General features: G+C 34.3%; 3 protein-coding genes across 4 annotated transcripts in view; 1 reads left to right on the forward strand and 2 right to left on the reverse strand.

Moving 5' to 3' along the window:
- Positions 1-963: 963 nt before the first annotated feature.
- Positions 964-4,115, reverse strand: LOC141482338 (uncharacterized). 2 transcript variants are annotated; one of them, XM_074175427.1, is made up of 3 exons: positions 1,948-4,115; positions 1,756-1,891; positions 964-1,695 (listed from the first exon to the last, which is right to left on the reverse strand). In XM_074175427.1, the coding sequence occupies exons 1-3, from the start codon at positions 2,069-2,071 to the stop codon at positions 1,575-1,577; spliced, it is 381 nt and encodes a 126-aa protein (XP_074031528.1). In that variant the 5' UTR covers positions 2,072-4,115; the 3' UTR covers positions 964-1,574. The 2 variants fall into 2 exon arrangements, with proteins under 2 accessions (XP_074031528.1, XP_074031527.1); XM_074175426.1 differs by having other exon boundaries at positions 1,756-1,894.
- On the forward strand, positions 1,216-8,170 carry Gp93 (heat shock protein 90 Gp93). The gene is made up of 6 exons (XM_023155906.2): positions 1,216-1,413; positions 1,469-1,561; positions 4,114-4,274; positions 4,340-5,238; positions 5,312-6,019; positions 7,599-8,170. The coding sequence occupies exons 1-6, from the start codon at positions 1,368-1,370 to the stop codon at positions 8,035-8,037; spliced, it is 2,346 nt and encodes a 781-aa protein (XP_023011674.2). The 5' UTR covers positions 1,216-1,367; the 3' UTR covers positions 8,038-8,170.
- A 482-nt stretch (positions 8,171-8,652) lies between these two features.
- The window catches only part of LOC111501955 (regucalcin), a 40,089-nt gene continuing 33,885 nt past the window's right edge, over positions 8,653-14,856 (reverse strand). The window contains exons 6-7 of the mRNA XM_074175425.1: positions 12,741-12,816; positions 8,653-8,771 (exon numbers count right to left, since the gene is read on the reverse strand). Of these exons, the coding sequence (XP_074031526.1) occupies positions 8,728-8,771; positions 12,741-12,816 (120 nt within the window). The 3' untranslated portion in view covers positions 8,653-8,727. The remainder of the gene's footprint in view (positions 8,772-12,740; positions 12,817-14,856) is intronic.

Genomic DNA, 14,856 nt, shown 5'->3' on the forward strand with positions numbered 1-14,856 from the left:
TGCATCTGAGTAGACACTTATCGAGCATACAGGCAATGCCAGAACTTCTGACGTCGTTGACAGGTTATTATTATTCCAGATCTAGTAATCTCTTGTCGCATTGCCTTATCCATGATCCTATCCTAAATTTTCTCAGTTTGATTACTTGCAAATAATACCTTTTGTTTACGAATCATGTTCTTTTGTTCACGTGAAAAAAATATTTGTGAATAAAACCCATTTGGTATCTGAAAACCTTCTAAAAGAAAGAATCTCTAGGTTATAGATACCGTTACGTTATAAAAATATTGTATACTGTAAGATGCATAGAAAAAAAAATTTATTCAAAAACTAACTCTGAACCTACGGCATTCTAAATAAAAAAATACCTAATAAAGAGGAAGAAGTCTAAAACGTTAGAAAGTTTAGCCCTCTTGAATGACGAGATACAATAAAATTCAGCATTCCATTCACAAGGGTGCTGAATACACTTCAAGTGTTACTACTTGACTATATCAAGTTGGCACTTCAATTTTCAATGTTGTTTACATTTGAGAATGAATTGATATTAGCTGAAAGATTGTTTTTATATTGTGGTCCATAAATTTAAGAACCGAATGAAATACGCGCGACAGATTTCGATTCTTGCACCATTTATCAACATGTGTACGAGGTTGACTCAATCTCATTTGTCGCGTTGAGAGTTATTGACAAATGCAGGGTTTCTATGCATCTTGGTAGAGTCATATAGCTTCTAAAGACAGGCATTGAGTGAACTGAGTTGCTTTACTGAAATCATCAATCTGTAAATATTATACTAAAATAATTGTAATTATCTAGGAAGAATAAGTTGAAGGCCCTCTTTGAATGAATGAATAAATCAAAACAAAAAGTAAGTAGAAGAATTCATAAGTGATCTAAGGCAGTAAAATTGAAAGAAAATATACAAATTATCACAAAAACAACAGAAATGAAATAATAATGTTCACTATAATAATATATAATTTCAGTTGGGTCACAATTTTCAATCTCTTTAAAATAATTCAAGTATGTGAATCCACAAAAGATGCTATATCAAATTTTCCCCCAAAAATCTTTTCTATCTCTCACCAATCTCGTGTAGCCATTTGGATAGAAGATGACATAACGAAACGTTATTGGCTGTACCGTACAGACCCCCAATGCATCAATTAAATTTTTGCGGCGTGGTTCAATATGATTGGTCGAAAATGTCCATACATAGAATGAACCTTTCAATTTTGACAATCGAAGTTGTCAAGATCTGCGAGTTGCGAGTTGTACTGTAAACGTAGTGGAAAAATCTTGAAGTTTACCGGCTTCGATAGTCTTTTACATGCGTTTGAAATCCTAAAAATAAAGTAGTTGAAATGAAGCAGCTATTCTTCTTAATTATTTCATTTTTTGTCCTCATAGGTAAGTTCGAAAAAAATGTTCTGAAAACTTAAAAAAACATTGTACATTTTTGTAGGATGTACTACTACAAAAGCTGAAGATCTTGGAGAAGGAAGTGTTGAAGAAGTTGAACTTGATCTAGGAGCAAGCCGAGAAGGATCAAGAACTGGTAATATTATTCATTATCTAATCTTTGCATAGTTCATAAGGTGTTCTTCAATAATAATGTTTTTTCTCTTATGGAAATACAATCGTCTGTCTGATCTATCCATGTCTGTTAGTGACATTTGATACCACCCATATCTAAAAAACAATATGCTTTGATCGAATATTTTATCCATATACCTACTTTCATAAATTTACTCTTGATTTTCCGTAATTGGTTGACCACTCCTCTCACATGGTGCAAGAACTTTGAGCTTATCAAGGTACTTCTCAAATATATTATTTTTTTCTTTTAGTGTTAAATTATTATTGTAAAATTTATCTGTGATGATTTCTGCTGAAAACAATACAAATGCATTTGTGCATAGAATAAATAATCAAAAGTCTTACGTATATTCAAAGGCTTTCCAATGCGTATATTTGACATTCCAGGAACATTTCTATTGACAAAACACAGTTTGAATGGTTTTTGTCTTTTCTTGGGTTTTTCAGCAATAACTTTCCTTTCATCCATGTTTTCTGTGCTTGTGTTTGATCAATACAAGTTTTCAGTAATTATAACCTTTACTTCTATACAGACTTTTATGTTCTCTTCAAAGTTAGATTTCATAGCTGATAGAATATTCTAAATATCAAATTTACCTTCTCAGTCTGATATAGTTTGGCCATATTTATTCTTTCAGGGATGAATGATTAGAATTATTTATCACAGTTATTCAACGGCCATATATTTATGTCTAAATTAAAATATTGGTATTTCATACTACTGAACTATTTGAATATATAGGTATATATTTCATGACACATCATGACAGTTGCTTTTTTGAAATCTGTTCAATTACATTGCCCATTAAGTTTATGAAAATTCTACGTGCCTCTCGATATTTCATTTTAAATAAACATCTTATTGTGCTTTTCTGAATGAAGTTGCTTGTATTACTGTTTGGACCACAAAACATGATCCCAAACTTTAGTGGTGCTTCAGAATTTGCAAAATACATCATTTTTAATGTTTCATCATTATTTTCAAAAGTATAAGCTATTTTATTCAATATTTAAGTGTTCATTTATGCTCTCAGAATTTTTGAATTTTTTTCTACTTTCATTTATGTAGTTGCAGAGTAACTAAACAGTATGTAGTGCATCAATTTTTTTGTCAAGGAAGGAAACGAGGAAGGAAGGAAACAAAATAATCCTAATTTTTTGGATATTTGAATATCGCAGATTATTTTCGTCATTTATAAAAGAATTTACTTGTTATGTTACTTCGGAAAATTTAAAACAATCAACTAACAGGTTATCAACAGAATACAGCAATCTTTCCAAAATATCATTCATAAAGAGTACAAATAAAATTGGGTTTTCTGTTTTAGGGAAAAGCAATATTGTCTATTTTAATATCAGATTTATCTGTTGTTCCACCACATGTAATTTTTAACCTTTGTTGCTCATATTTTGGATTGTTGTAAACTAATCTAATAAGTAATTTTATACATGGATGTGTAGATCATGCAAAGAAGTAACTTTCAGACACAAACTGGAAGAAAGCCCTCCTGAAACAGCTACTTTCATATAAACATTGAATTACACGAAAGAAAAAAATTCTTTCGAAACAAATACTTTTATATGAACACTGAATTATACAGAAGATACTTTTCTCTTCTCAGTTTGTTATGGAATAAAATCAGATTTCATTCACAGGAGTTTTACTTTTAAATGAATGGTAACAAATTGCACTTAAATGGAACACTTATCAAAAATTAATCACTCCTAAAAATATAACTCCTTCAATTCAAATTAATCTAATGCAATGGGGAATGTTCCTCAATTTGGATTATTACAGCAAATGCAAGTTTGAACAAAATAAAGTTGAGTTTAATTCATGAGTTTTTCAAATTCACTTCGAAAAGTATTCAAATTGATGTTTCAAATGTTGGGTTTTAATTTTTAAAGGGATTTGTTTCTAATTCACATATTTCAACATCGCCTATATCAAGTTGAAATAATTTATACGTACCTACTTTATTCTATTTTATTCTACTTTAAAAAAGGAAAATTATCTTTATAAATCAACAATTAAGGCAAAATATAAATTATAGTTCAATACCACCTCCACAAGCCACATAAACAACAGTTGTTTTGTTATTTATTTATATAGAGGAAGATAGGTTAGGTGCACAAAATGTCATATGTAACAGAATGTCTCGGAACTCGGAACATAAGTTAACAGAACAGCACGCCTCTGAAATATGTCATCTTTGTCTCGTACAGGTAACAGATTCATTGATCTTTATTAGCTATAACCGATGTTGCCAAATGGTGAAATAGAAACCAATCCCTTCAAATGATGAATGCATTATTTCAATCCTCTTTTTTAAGTATTTAAAGAATTTTTTAAAGAAAAAGGTTGAAATGATAAGTTTAAAATGCGTTGTTTTAGAGCTCTTTTATGAAAACTACTTGATTTTCGTAAGACATTTTAATTCTATGTTCCATTATCATCAAACATGGGTACATTTTTTGGGATATTTATACCAACAAAAAATATATTTACAGATGATGAAGTTGTCAAAAGGGAAGAAGAAGCAATCAAATTGGATGGCCTCAACGTAGCACAGCTCCGAGAGCTTAGAGAAAAATCGGAAAAGTTTGCTTTCCAAACGGAAGTAAACAGAATGATGAAACTCATTATTAATTCCCTTTATAGAAATAAAGAGGTATGTATGATTCGTTTAACAATGCTTTAAAAAAATAATCTCAACATTGAATACCTTCGTTTCAGATATTTTTGAGGGAATTGATCTCAAATGCCTCTGACGCACTGGATAAAATACGAATGCTTTCACTTACTGACAAAGAGGTTCTCAATTCTCAGCCTGAAATGAACATAAGAATAAAAGCAGATAAAGAGTCAGGCATGCTACATATAACTGATACTGGCATAGGAATGACAAAGGAAGATCTGATAAACAATCTTGGTACTATAGCAAAATCAGGAACCGCCGAATTTCTGGCTAAAATGCAAACTTCTGAAACCAGTCAGGATATGAATGATATGATTGGACAGTTTGGTGTTGGATTCTACTCTGCTTTCTTGGTTGCCGATAGAGTTACTGTCACTTCTAAACATAATGATGATAAGCAGTACATTTGGGAATCTGATTCTGCAAGTTTTAGCATTATTGAAGATCCAAGAGGAGACTCCTTGAAAAGAGGTACTACTATCAGCCTAGAACTAAAGCCGGAAGCTAAAGACTTCCTAGAACATGAAACCATTCGTAATTTGGTTAAGAAATATTCGCAATTTATCAATTTTCCTATCTATTTGTGGACCAGTCACACTGAAACATCTGAAGAACCTTTAGATGAAGATGTCGAAGACAAGCCAGGGCCTTCTGATGAGGAAGATGCAGCAGTTGAAGAAGAAAAGGAAGAAGAGAAACCAAAGTCCAAGAAGGTAGAAAAGACCGTTTGGGATTGGGAATTGCTCAATGACAGCAAACCATTGTGGACAAGAAAACCCTCTGAAGTAGATGATAAGGAGTATGATGAGTTTTACAGGGCTCTAACTAAAGACACCAAGGAACCTTTGACTAAAATTCATTTTGTTGCAGAAGGTGAAGTCACCTTCAAAGCACTATTGTTTGTCCCTACAGTTCAGCCTTCAGAAAGTTTCAATAGGTAAATAATAATATAAGTGAATTTCAAGATTAAAGTTAGTTAATGTTTGACAATAAAACATTTTTTTTTCCAGGTATGGAACAAAAACTGACAACATTAAGCTATATGTTCGTAGAGTATTCATTACTGATGAATTCAATGACATGATGCCTTCGTACCTGAATTTCATTAGAGGAATTGTTGATTCAGACGATTTACCTTTGAATGTTTCTCGTGAAACTCTTCAACAGCACAAACTGATTAAGGTTATCAAAAAGAAACTAGTAAGAAAAGTTTTGGACATGCTCAAGAAACTACCTGAAGAGGAATATGAGAAGTTCTGGAAAGAGTTTTCCACCAACATCAAGCTGGGAACTATTGAAGATCCTGCTAATCGAACTAGACTGGCTAAATTGTTGAGATTCATCTCATCTACCGGAGGTCAGTTGACTGGCCTTGCAGAGTATGTCAGTAGAATGAAGCCGAAACAAGATACTATATTCTACATTGCGGGGGCTTCAAAGGAAGAGGTGGAGAAGTCACCATTCATTGAAAGATTACTCCGTAAAGGATATGAAGTGCTCTATCTAACCGAAGCTGTTGATGAATATGCCATTTCAGCTATTCCTGAATTTGAAGGAAAAAAATTCCAGAATGTGGCCAAAGAAGGTTTCAGTTTATCTGAGATTGAGGGAGACAAGGAGAATTTGGAGCAACTGAAGTCTACTTTCGAACCTCTAAATAAATGGTTGCATGACGATGCTCTGAAGGACCAGATTGCCAAAGCAGTAGTTTCTGAAAGGTAAAAATGATAATGGTGAAATAAGAGTTTAAATGAAACTTTACTCAATATAAAACTGCCGTACTGGTAAATTTGAAGATTGAAAATTTCAATATAATAATAACTATGTGAGTTTACATGAGATTTGTCAGAACTGATAAGAAAGATAATGTTTCTAGTAGAGAAATATATATCACATACTGCTTGCATAAGAAGTATTTTGCCAAAATGGATATTGGGGCAAAGCCGGACATGCTATTTTTTTAAAATTCTTGTGTGTTGTTGCAAATTTATTAGAAATTAATTCAAAACTTGAAATATCACTCAACATTGACAATTTTTTCATATTCTGCCTACTTTCTTGCACTTGCACTTTCTCTGCACTTGCAATTTCAGTCAATAGTATAAAATATGAGACTATAAACACATCTAGATTTACTTCTGCAATTGTATACCACATGAAGTAAATCGTAGAATGAACATTTTCTTCAAATTGTACAAAATTTTCCACTTTTAGCGTTTTGAAGTGGTTAACGTGATTTCATTGACCATTTGAATGTTTAAAATATCTCATATCAGATTTCAACCTCAAATGCATATCTTTTTGTTCCCTGATTAAGGATATAATAGGCTTTCACATACTTCAGTGGTCTATTCATAGACTGCGAAGACGAAGGTAGTATCTCCAAGTTAACACATACCACTGAAGATTTCACCCAAAATTATAGACGTATTTTGTTGTCTCCAATTGTACTAGTTTTAGAATAATAAAAGTATTTGTGAGATGTATTTCAAAAACCACTTTCTAGACAATACCAGAACTAACAGCGGTTTTTGGTTCTTGTCAGTATGGGTCAGATACCTGAAAAATGGTCACTTGATAAGTAACCTTGAAATGACTTTTGTACAACAAAATGAATGCTTCACTATTGTAATATTGTTTGTGTCAAAAATAATTGTATAGTTATGAAAATAAGAGACAAGAGCACTGTTTGAAGTGATGTGTCACTATCAATATTGCAACAACAAAATAATTTTGTTATACTCTGATACTTGAGTGCCTAGTTTTCAGGAAATTGGGTACCATGTATGGTTTTTCAGTAATACTGCATTATTGGTGATTTTCAAAACAAAAAACTAAATTTCCAGTAACTGTTGCAACACACGCCTTAACCAAACTTCATCTATAACCTAACCTCAACAGTGAAGTGCAGTGAATGCAACTAAAACTAAAAAAAAAAAAACATTGCTAGTAGAATTTTTATTGAAACTAAATCTAACCTATAAACTAACCTAACATTCCCCAGGTTTTTTGCATGCTAAAAATTTCAGTATTTAGAATTGAAACTATATTCATAGAGAGTTTTAATTTGTAAATCTTGAAAAGCATATCAAATTTAGAAACTTATAAACCACCTATCATTATTTCTACATAAATCATGGGTGTCGCCTTTTTCTGTGAGTAAATGTAAATGAATTTTCGGTGAATTTTCATTTTTAAAATAAGTTACTACTAATCTTATCATGATAATTGCATTAGAAAGTGGTTGAATGTAATTGAATATTGCGATTGAAATATTTCAAAATTAAATTTTTCAAGGTTGAGCGAATCTCCATGTGCTCTAGTTGCCAGCAGATATGGATGGACTGGTAACATGGAAAGATTGGCCGTATCCAACGCCCACCAAAAATCAGATGATCCCCAACGCACTTACTACTTAAGTCAGAAGAAGACATTAGAAATCAATCCGCGTCACCCATTGATGAAGGAGCTGCTCAAAAGGGTAAATGATGATCCTAGTGATCCCATTGCAAAAAATATGGCTAAGGTGATGTTCCAAACAGCCACCTTGAGATCTGGATATATGCTAAGAGAAACTGCAGATTTTGCACATTCCATTGAAACTATGATGAGGAAATCGCTGGGTATACCCATCAATGAGCAGGTGGAGGAGGAGGAAGATATTCCTGAAGATGGAATTCCAGAGGAAGAGAATTTTGATGCAGATGCGAAAGATGATGAACATGACGAATTGTAATTATAAATTTTTTTTTGAGTGTCTGTGTGTATGTATGATGGAATTATATTTGATTGTTTTGTACAATCCTGAAAGACTGTACTCCTAATTTTGTATTTTTGTTTTAATAAAAATATATTTATTATATATATTATTTGATATTTTTAATCTTTTGACATTTATTCTTTCTTGATAAATTATGAATATCTTAAGGTATATGGCTGGCTCAATCACCAAACTTTTACTTTGAGAAAGTTGTATAATGTGAATCAATGGGAACGTCCATATACAATATAATATGTTATTTCAAAGGGCAGTGTAATAACACATCAATTTATTTACATTATGACGACTTTTTCGAAATTCAAAGATGAAAAGTTGGGTGTATGAATCAGACATTAATGAATAATATTTGAATTAATATGGATAGCACACCTTTTACCAAATTATGTCACTGAAGCTGTTTGGTGTTGAAACATGGTAAACAAGTCCATCAAGTTTAAAAGAGTAGTTAATACTGTTTTGCTCAACTGATATATGGAAAACAATTTCAATTATTTCCACCTTCAAGTAGATTCACTGCAGTGATAAAAAATTTGGGGAATTTCGGTTCTAAGAACTGATGTTAAATATGAATGAAAACTCATCTTAAATCTTTATTCCAAAAAAAGGAAAGAATAACAAAAAAAAAAGGAAAGAATAACAAAATCACTAGAAAAAGCTTCGCAAGGCCCCCATCACAGATTCCCAGAATGCTGAAAAAAAAGTTCATATTATTAAATATATTTAGATGTACAGAAGATCTAGTCGTGGCCTTCCACATGAGTAATGTGTGTAGATTTTATCACAATATAAACATGGTATCCTATGTACCAGCAATGGGTTAATGTTGAATGTTGAAATGCAAGCACACGTTAATAATGAGAACGGTCAAATAGGTTTACAATCTAAGCATTTTTAACAGCAAATTATGACAATGAAAACTGCATGAGATTTGTTTGTTATCGTGATGGCTAGAATTTTTTCCTTGTTGAACAAGATCCTGTACAGTTATTATGCCTAAAAGCTGAAGAACAAACGGTGGAACAATCGACATACAGGGTGTTTCAAATTCGATCTCGGAAACTGTGAGAGATACGACGATGTTTAAATTGAGGCAAAGTTGCGCATTTACCTGACTAACAATATGCAGCAAAATTGCGCATTTACCTGACTAACAATATGCCGTTGAATAAGTTCTGAAATTATTAAAAAGGACACAATGTCTAACTTACCTCATACATACCTCTTTTATCAAATTTTCTTTAGTTTCCTGGTCCATTCTGTCTTCGTATTTTTTCTTCGGCTTTTCAAACGAACCAAACTCGGTGATTCAATAACTTGAACATAGTTCGATGTGGTTGTCGTCTTTCAGGATACAAGTTAAAATACATTTCCGATGTCCTAACACTGTTTCTATCGTATTTGCAATAAATTTGTATCATACCTCTTTTTTCTTCATTCGTGAAAGCCATTTTTCGCCCAAAATTCAATGACTTGTACAATAGCAAAATGTCATTGAGTGTAACAAGTTGGAAGTCAAATTTAGAAACATCAAAGTCAAAGCCTATTATGATAATTATTTTTTTCAATATCTCCAATTTTTCGAAAAACTTATGATACATCATTGAAAAGGTTTAACTTGGTTCTATTCAAAACAGAAAGAATATAATGTAGCGCCTATAAGAAAAAATAAAGTTGATGGTGGTGACCGAAAGACGAAACGTCGGATAGCAAATCTGAAAACATCATTATGTAGCAGGGAAAAAGTGGCAATGTGGAAGTGCAATTTATTTTCGAATCTTGAAAAATGAAGTCCGAAAAAAGTAAAAACTATTTTCCGAAATATCTGTTTTTTTCCGGATATACTCGAAATTTCAGAACTTTCTCAACGGCATATTGTTAGTCAGGAAAATGCGCAACTTTGCCCCAATTTTAACCATCTTCGTATCTCTCATAGTTTCCGAGATCCCAATGGTGAGGATCAAATTTGAAACACCCTGGGAGTTACGTTGAGCTTCCATTATAGAAGTTCGAGATGAAAGAGTGGAGTTATCAAAAATATTTTCTATGAAATTCCATCAGAGAAGTAGTTTCAAAACTATATAAGACTAAATCATCGGCATAGAGCATTGCTTTAACTGGTAGTTGACCCATCACAAACGGTACGTGGGCGTCAGCTCCCATGCGATTTTTGAACGTATTGGAAAACTCGGAAGGTTTGTCTCTCACGATTAGAATGATCGACAGAAATTGTCACGTTTTGAGATCTGTTCTTCTTTGCTTTTGCACAACGTGTGATGAAAAGTGGATCTGTACGACAACAAGAGACGATCAGGACAGTGGTGAATACCCACCAAAACAAGACCATAGTCGTCAGCGGCTGGTGTGATTCACTATAACTCTGCACAGCAGAGTCCTATTGTGAGAAAATTGACGAAATGTACTGAAAATTGCGTCAGCAGCAGCCGGTACTGGTCAACAGAAGATGTCCAATCCTGGTCCACGACAACGCCCGTCTGCACCTTTCAGAAATCACTGTCCGAAAATTAAACAAATTGAGCGTCGAAATTTTGCCTCACCCACCATACTTCTCAGACTCTCAAATGACCACCATAAGAGTATCGACATCCTGACGAGGGAAAATGGCGACAAAGCCGCCAACCTCCAGGAGAGTGCTGAGATTCTTATGGAAACTCACTTCCCAGGTTCTGTCTTTCCTGGAACTGACGAACTGGACGGATGTACCAACAACACCCTCACAATACGACTGGCAATCTGCTAATGCAGTAATTGATGAGGACAAAATAAGATGGGCTATATCGGGCTTTTCCCCCTTCAAGTCACCAGGACCTAACGGTATAAGACCAGCCCTACTTCAGCGGGGACTGGACACTCTTATGCCGCATCTGGTTGAAATATTCAGAGCCTCTCTAGCTCTGAGGTATATTCCCAGTAAGTGGAGAGAAGTAAGAGTAGTATTTATACCCAAACCAGGTAGAATGGACTACACCCTACCAAAAGCATTCCGACCAATTAGTCTCACATCGTTTTTCTTAAAAACCATGGAGAGGCTATGTGAGCGGTACATAAGACATGAAGTACTAGTTCATAACCCACTTCATCCAAATCAGCATGCATATACTCCGGGAAGGTCTACTGATTCGGCACTTCACCATGTGCATGGCAGAATCGAGATATCATTGGACAACAAAGAATCCACCCTGGGTATATTCATAGATATCGAGGGAGCGTTTGATAAAACAACCCTTCCAACAATTACCCAGAAACTACACTCCAGGAATGTACCCCTGGCAGTAGAAGAATGGATGCTCAAGATGCTCTCTAGTAAAACAATAAGTATTAATGTAGAAGACATCACAGTGAAATGACTGGTCATGAGGGGATGTCCACAGGCAGGGGTCTTATCACCCCTTCTCTGGAACATAGTTCTGGATACCCTGATTAATCACCTTAACAAAAATGGATTATACTCAATTGCATAGGCAGATGACATAGTTATCTTGCAGACCGGCAAATTTGTGAACACACTGTGCGATAGAGCACAGGATGGGCTCAAATTAACAGAAACATGGTGTAAGGAACACTCACTGTCGATCAATCCCAAGAAGACTGAGATGGTCCTTTTCACCAGGAAAAGAAGTTTAACGGGCTTAAAACCTCCCGAAATATTCAAAGGAAAACTAAACTTCTCTGAAGAGGTGAAATACCTTGGTACTATCCTCGACAGGAAGCTAACATGGAACTCTCATCTACAGAGTAGAGCAAAAAGAGCATACGTGGCTTATTAGGAATGTCGGAGGACAGTGGGACGCTCATGGGGTCTTTCACCCCGTGTGGTCACCTGGGTCTACACTGCAATAATAAGATCTATGTTAACGTATGGAGTCATTGCATGGGGACCGAAAGTTCTACAAGCAACGGCCATCAAAAAATTATATCAAATACAGCGACAAACATCACAGGAGCCATGAGAAAAACACTAACCGCGGCAATGGAATTATTCACGGGTCTGAACCCTCTGGATCTGTACGTTAAGGAGGTTGCGTTAATGGCCAAGGTACGATTGCGCACGGCTGGTGTAAACCTCGAAGTAGGAATGTGTCATCCTGTCCTTTCCTTCCTGGAAAGGACAGGATGGACGATGAACTAGGAGGACAACTCCTCGGGAGGTTGTACACTCACCCTCCCTACTCTACAGATACAGAGAGAATTAAACAAATTGAGCGTCGAAATTTTGCCCCACCCACCATACTTCTCAGACCTTCGTCTCTAGTTCATCGAATCCCGATCACCTAATTTTTATGCCGAAGGAATGAATCGACTTGTGTTACGTTGGCAAAAGTGCACTGATTCAAATTGCGCTTATTTCGATTAAATTGAATAAGTATTCACTGAGATATTACAGTTTACAGTAGACTCATAAAAACGGGCAAAACTTTCGAAACAACTTTATAGTAATGACATGATGCTAGTATATTATTATGACAAATTATAGGTACTAATGTTAATATAACAATATATGTATATTATATAACATATAATATATAACATATGTGCATAGTGTATCACTTGTATATTTCAAATATTTGAGGATTGTTTGTTTGATCTACCTAAGAAAATCATTTTAATGAATTTATGGATTCATAGGTAATTATACTTACATAATTCCGTATCTCTTTCATAAACATTTTTCTTGGGCGTGAACGTGTCTGAGGGGAAGAAATTATCCAACAGATTCTGAAAAATGAAGGAGGAAGGATTTTTTTTAATTCATCGATCTAAAAAACATTACAGTTTTCATGAAAAGGAGTTTGAATCAAGTATAAGTTCAATATTTTGAATTTTATATGTACCTATATACAAGAAAAACAAATAAAAATTGCAATAATAGCTATACCTATACACCAATAGGAAATCAATGATTTCCAATAAGGAACATATCCTTTCACTAAGTCAAAAAAAGGAACGGAGGACTTTATCACAATGTACCTGTAATTGTGTTTTATTTTCTCTTTCATTTCCTGATATTAATGATGAAAGCAAGCAGCTTGAGAATATTCCAGATATAATTGACTATGTTATTGGCTAGGAAAAACATATAGTATTCTCATGAGCGTTTACCAACGAGTCCTAAGTAATTCGTGAGATGGTTTCATTGACAGTCAAATGAAATGTGGTAGATTGTTTCTTATGTATATTTGTTAAAAGTTGAACAAATTTATCGCGTTTATGCTGTATGTGGAGCCATTCAGTGTGAATTTAATAGCATAGTAATTATTGCACATTTTCAACTGAGCATTTGAGCAATTGAGCAACTTTGAAATGAATGAAGTTCGAACTGTAAGTGGACTCTCACTTCCAAGACAAACCAGTGATGTCGAATACCTCAGTAGAGTCTACCCGTACATCAAAGAAGCACCTGTATAGTCGAAGTACCTAACCAATATTGTGCATACTTATAAGTTGTCGGCACTCTCAAAGGCCAAAATGTACTAGTACTAATAGTAATAACGAGTGTGATAACAACGCAGACTTTTTCCAGTGTAGTGATTCCTGTAGTGCGCGGTCCGGCTCCACATGGAACCAGAGCTTTAGAGGTCGACGTCCGGAAGTGACAGAGAACAAAAGGTCTTGTCAGTCTGATCCTGGGGTTCTATGAGATACCTGTCTCCCGATGTCCGATTGAAAACGAAATAAAGAAACATAACAATTCCAATAGCGATGGTGAACAATGCGTAAAAGAGATACCAGTGAATAAGATTGCATTTGAATATTGAAACACAGAGAGTATGTTTCAATGTATATAAGAATCTACATCTCAAGTTTGGTTTCAAAGGAAACAAACTATTACAAGCAACATGAACTTATGAACGCAAGACGCGATGTGATACAGGATTACCAAAACCTTTAGATGTTCATCTAATAAAATCATTGAAAAAAAAACAATATACGACTGTTACAAAAGCAATGAGATTTCTACAACTGAAATCATAAGGAAGAAATTGAATACTTCCGGCCATAACGTGAGCTGCTGTGACAAAACTCTTCAGAATTGGATAAAGAAACAAATAATAAACAAACGTCAAGCAGAAGAATAGACGAGAACAACAGCAAATTTTCTATTGGGACGAAACTTGGTATGACACTCAGGACACAGTTACGAAAGGATGGACTGATGGTTCGAGAATGTGTACGCCTAACATGCCTGCAAACAAAGGATCGCGACTAATCATTGTGTATTGCCGAGAAAGTAAAGGATGGGTTCCGAATTCTATATTCTACCTATACAGGGTGTACCATAAGTACGTTAAAATATTCATTCAAGTGACGTATTTCTGAGATAATTTTAAGAAAAAAAGTCTATATGAACTTGTGTCCGAAAATGCTTCGTTTCGGAGATACGGGGTGTTGAAATTGAATTTTTTGTTCGTTTTTTGAAAATACCTCTTGCAAAAAATAAGTTATTTGTACGAAATTCGGTACCCGGGGTTTTTTGACGTGGGAAATCATAATTTCGTATTGATTTTCATGTAACACCTAGAGGGCGCTGCGTACGCTGTCATTATTCATTTCACATTGCCCTAACTTTTTTGACAGTAAACTTATGGTACTTTTCATGAAAGAACCCAATTCCCACACCTTTTCCAAGTAAAAAAGGTACATCTCCTGAACAACTCTGGAGATGAGATATTTACAATTTTCTATATCGATGCATATTACTTAGCTCCTAGGGCGCTAAGTGAAGTTGCTGAGAACATTACAAAAATTAAGTATGTG

The sequence above is a fragment of the Leptinotarsa decemlineata genome, unplaced genomic scaffold, assembly GCF_025532065.1.
Source record: "Leptinotarsa decemlineata unplaced genomic scaffold, Ldec_3_MD MMD2_tig00001019_RagTag_RagTag, whole genome shotgun sequence".
Taxonomy (NCBI): domain Eukaryota; kingdom Metazoa; phylum Arthropoda; class Insecta; order Coleoptera; family Chrysomelidae; genus Leptinotarsa; species Leptinotarsa decemlineata.

What these genes read in the sequence shown, in the direction of transcription:
- Gp93 (XM_023155906.2), top strand. Translation starts at nt 1,368, where the DNA reads ATGAAGCAGCTATTCTTCTTAATTATTTCATTTTTTGTCCTCATAG. An exon ending in TTCATTTTTTGTCCTCATAG is followed by an intron (nt 1,414 to 1,468) that starts GTAAGTTCGAAA and finishes ACATTTTTGTAG; the next exon opens with GATGTACTACTACAAAAGCT. An exon ending in CCGAGAAGGATCAAGAACTG is followed by an intron (nt 1,562 to 4,113) that starts GTAATATTATTC and finishes ATATATTTACAG; the next exon opens with ATGATGAAGTTGTCAAAAGG.
- LOC141482338 (XM_074175426.1), bottom strand. Translation starts at nt 2,071, where the DNA reads ATGGATGAAAGGAAAGTTATTGCTGAAAAACCCAAGAAAAGACAAAAA. An exon ending in TGGAAAGCCTTTGAATATAC is followed by an intron (nt 1,895 to 1,947) that starts GTAAGACTTTTG and finishes TATTGTTTTCAG; the next exon opens with CAGAAATCATCACAGATAAA. An exon ending in CCAATTACGGAAAATCAAGA is followed by an intron (nt 1,696 to 1,755) that starts GTAAATTTATGA and finishes ATTGTTTTTTAG; the next exon opens with ATATGGGTGGTATCAAATGT.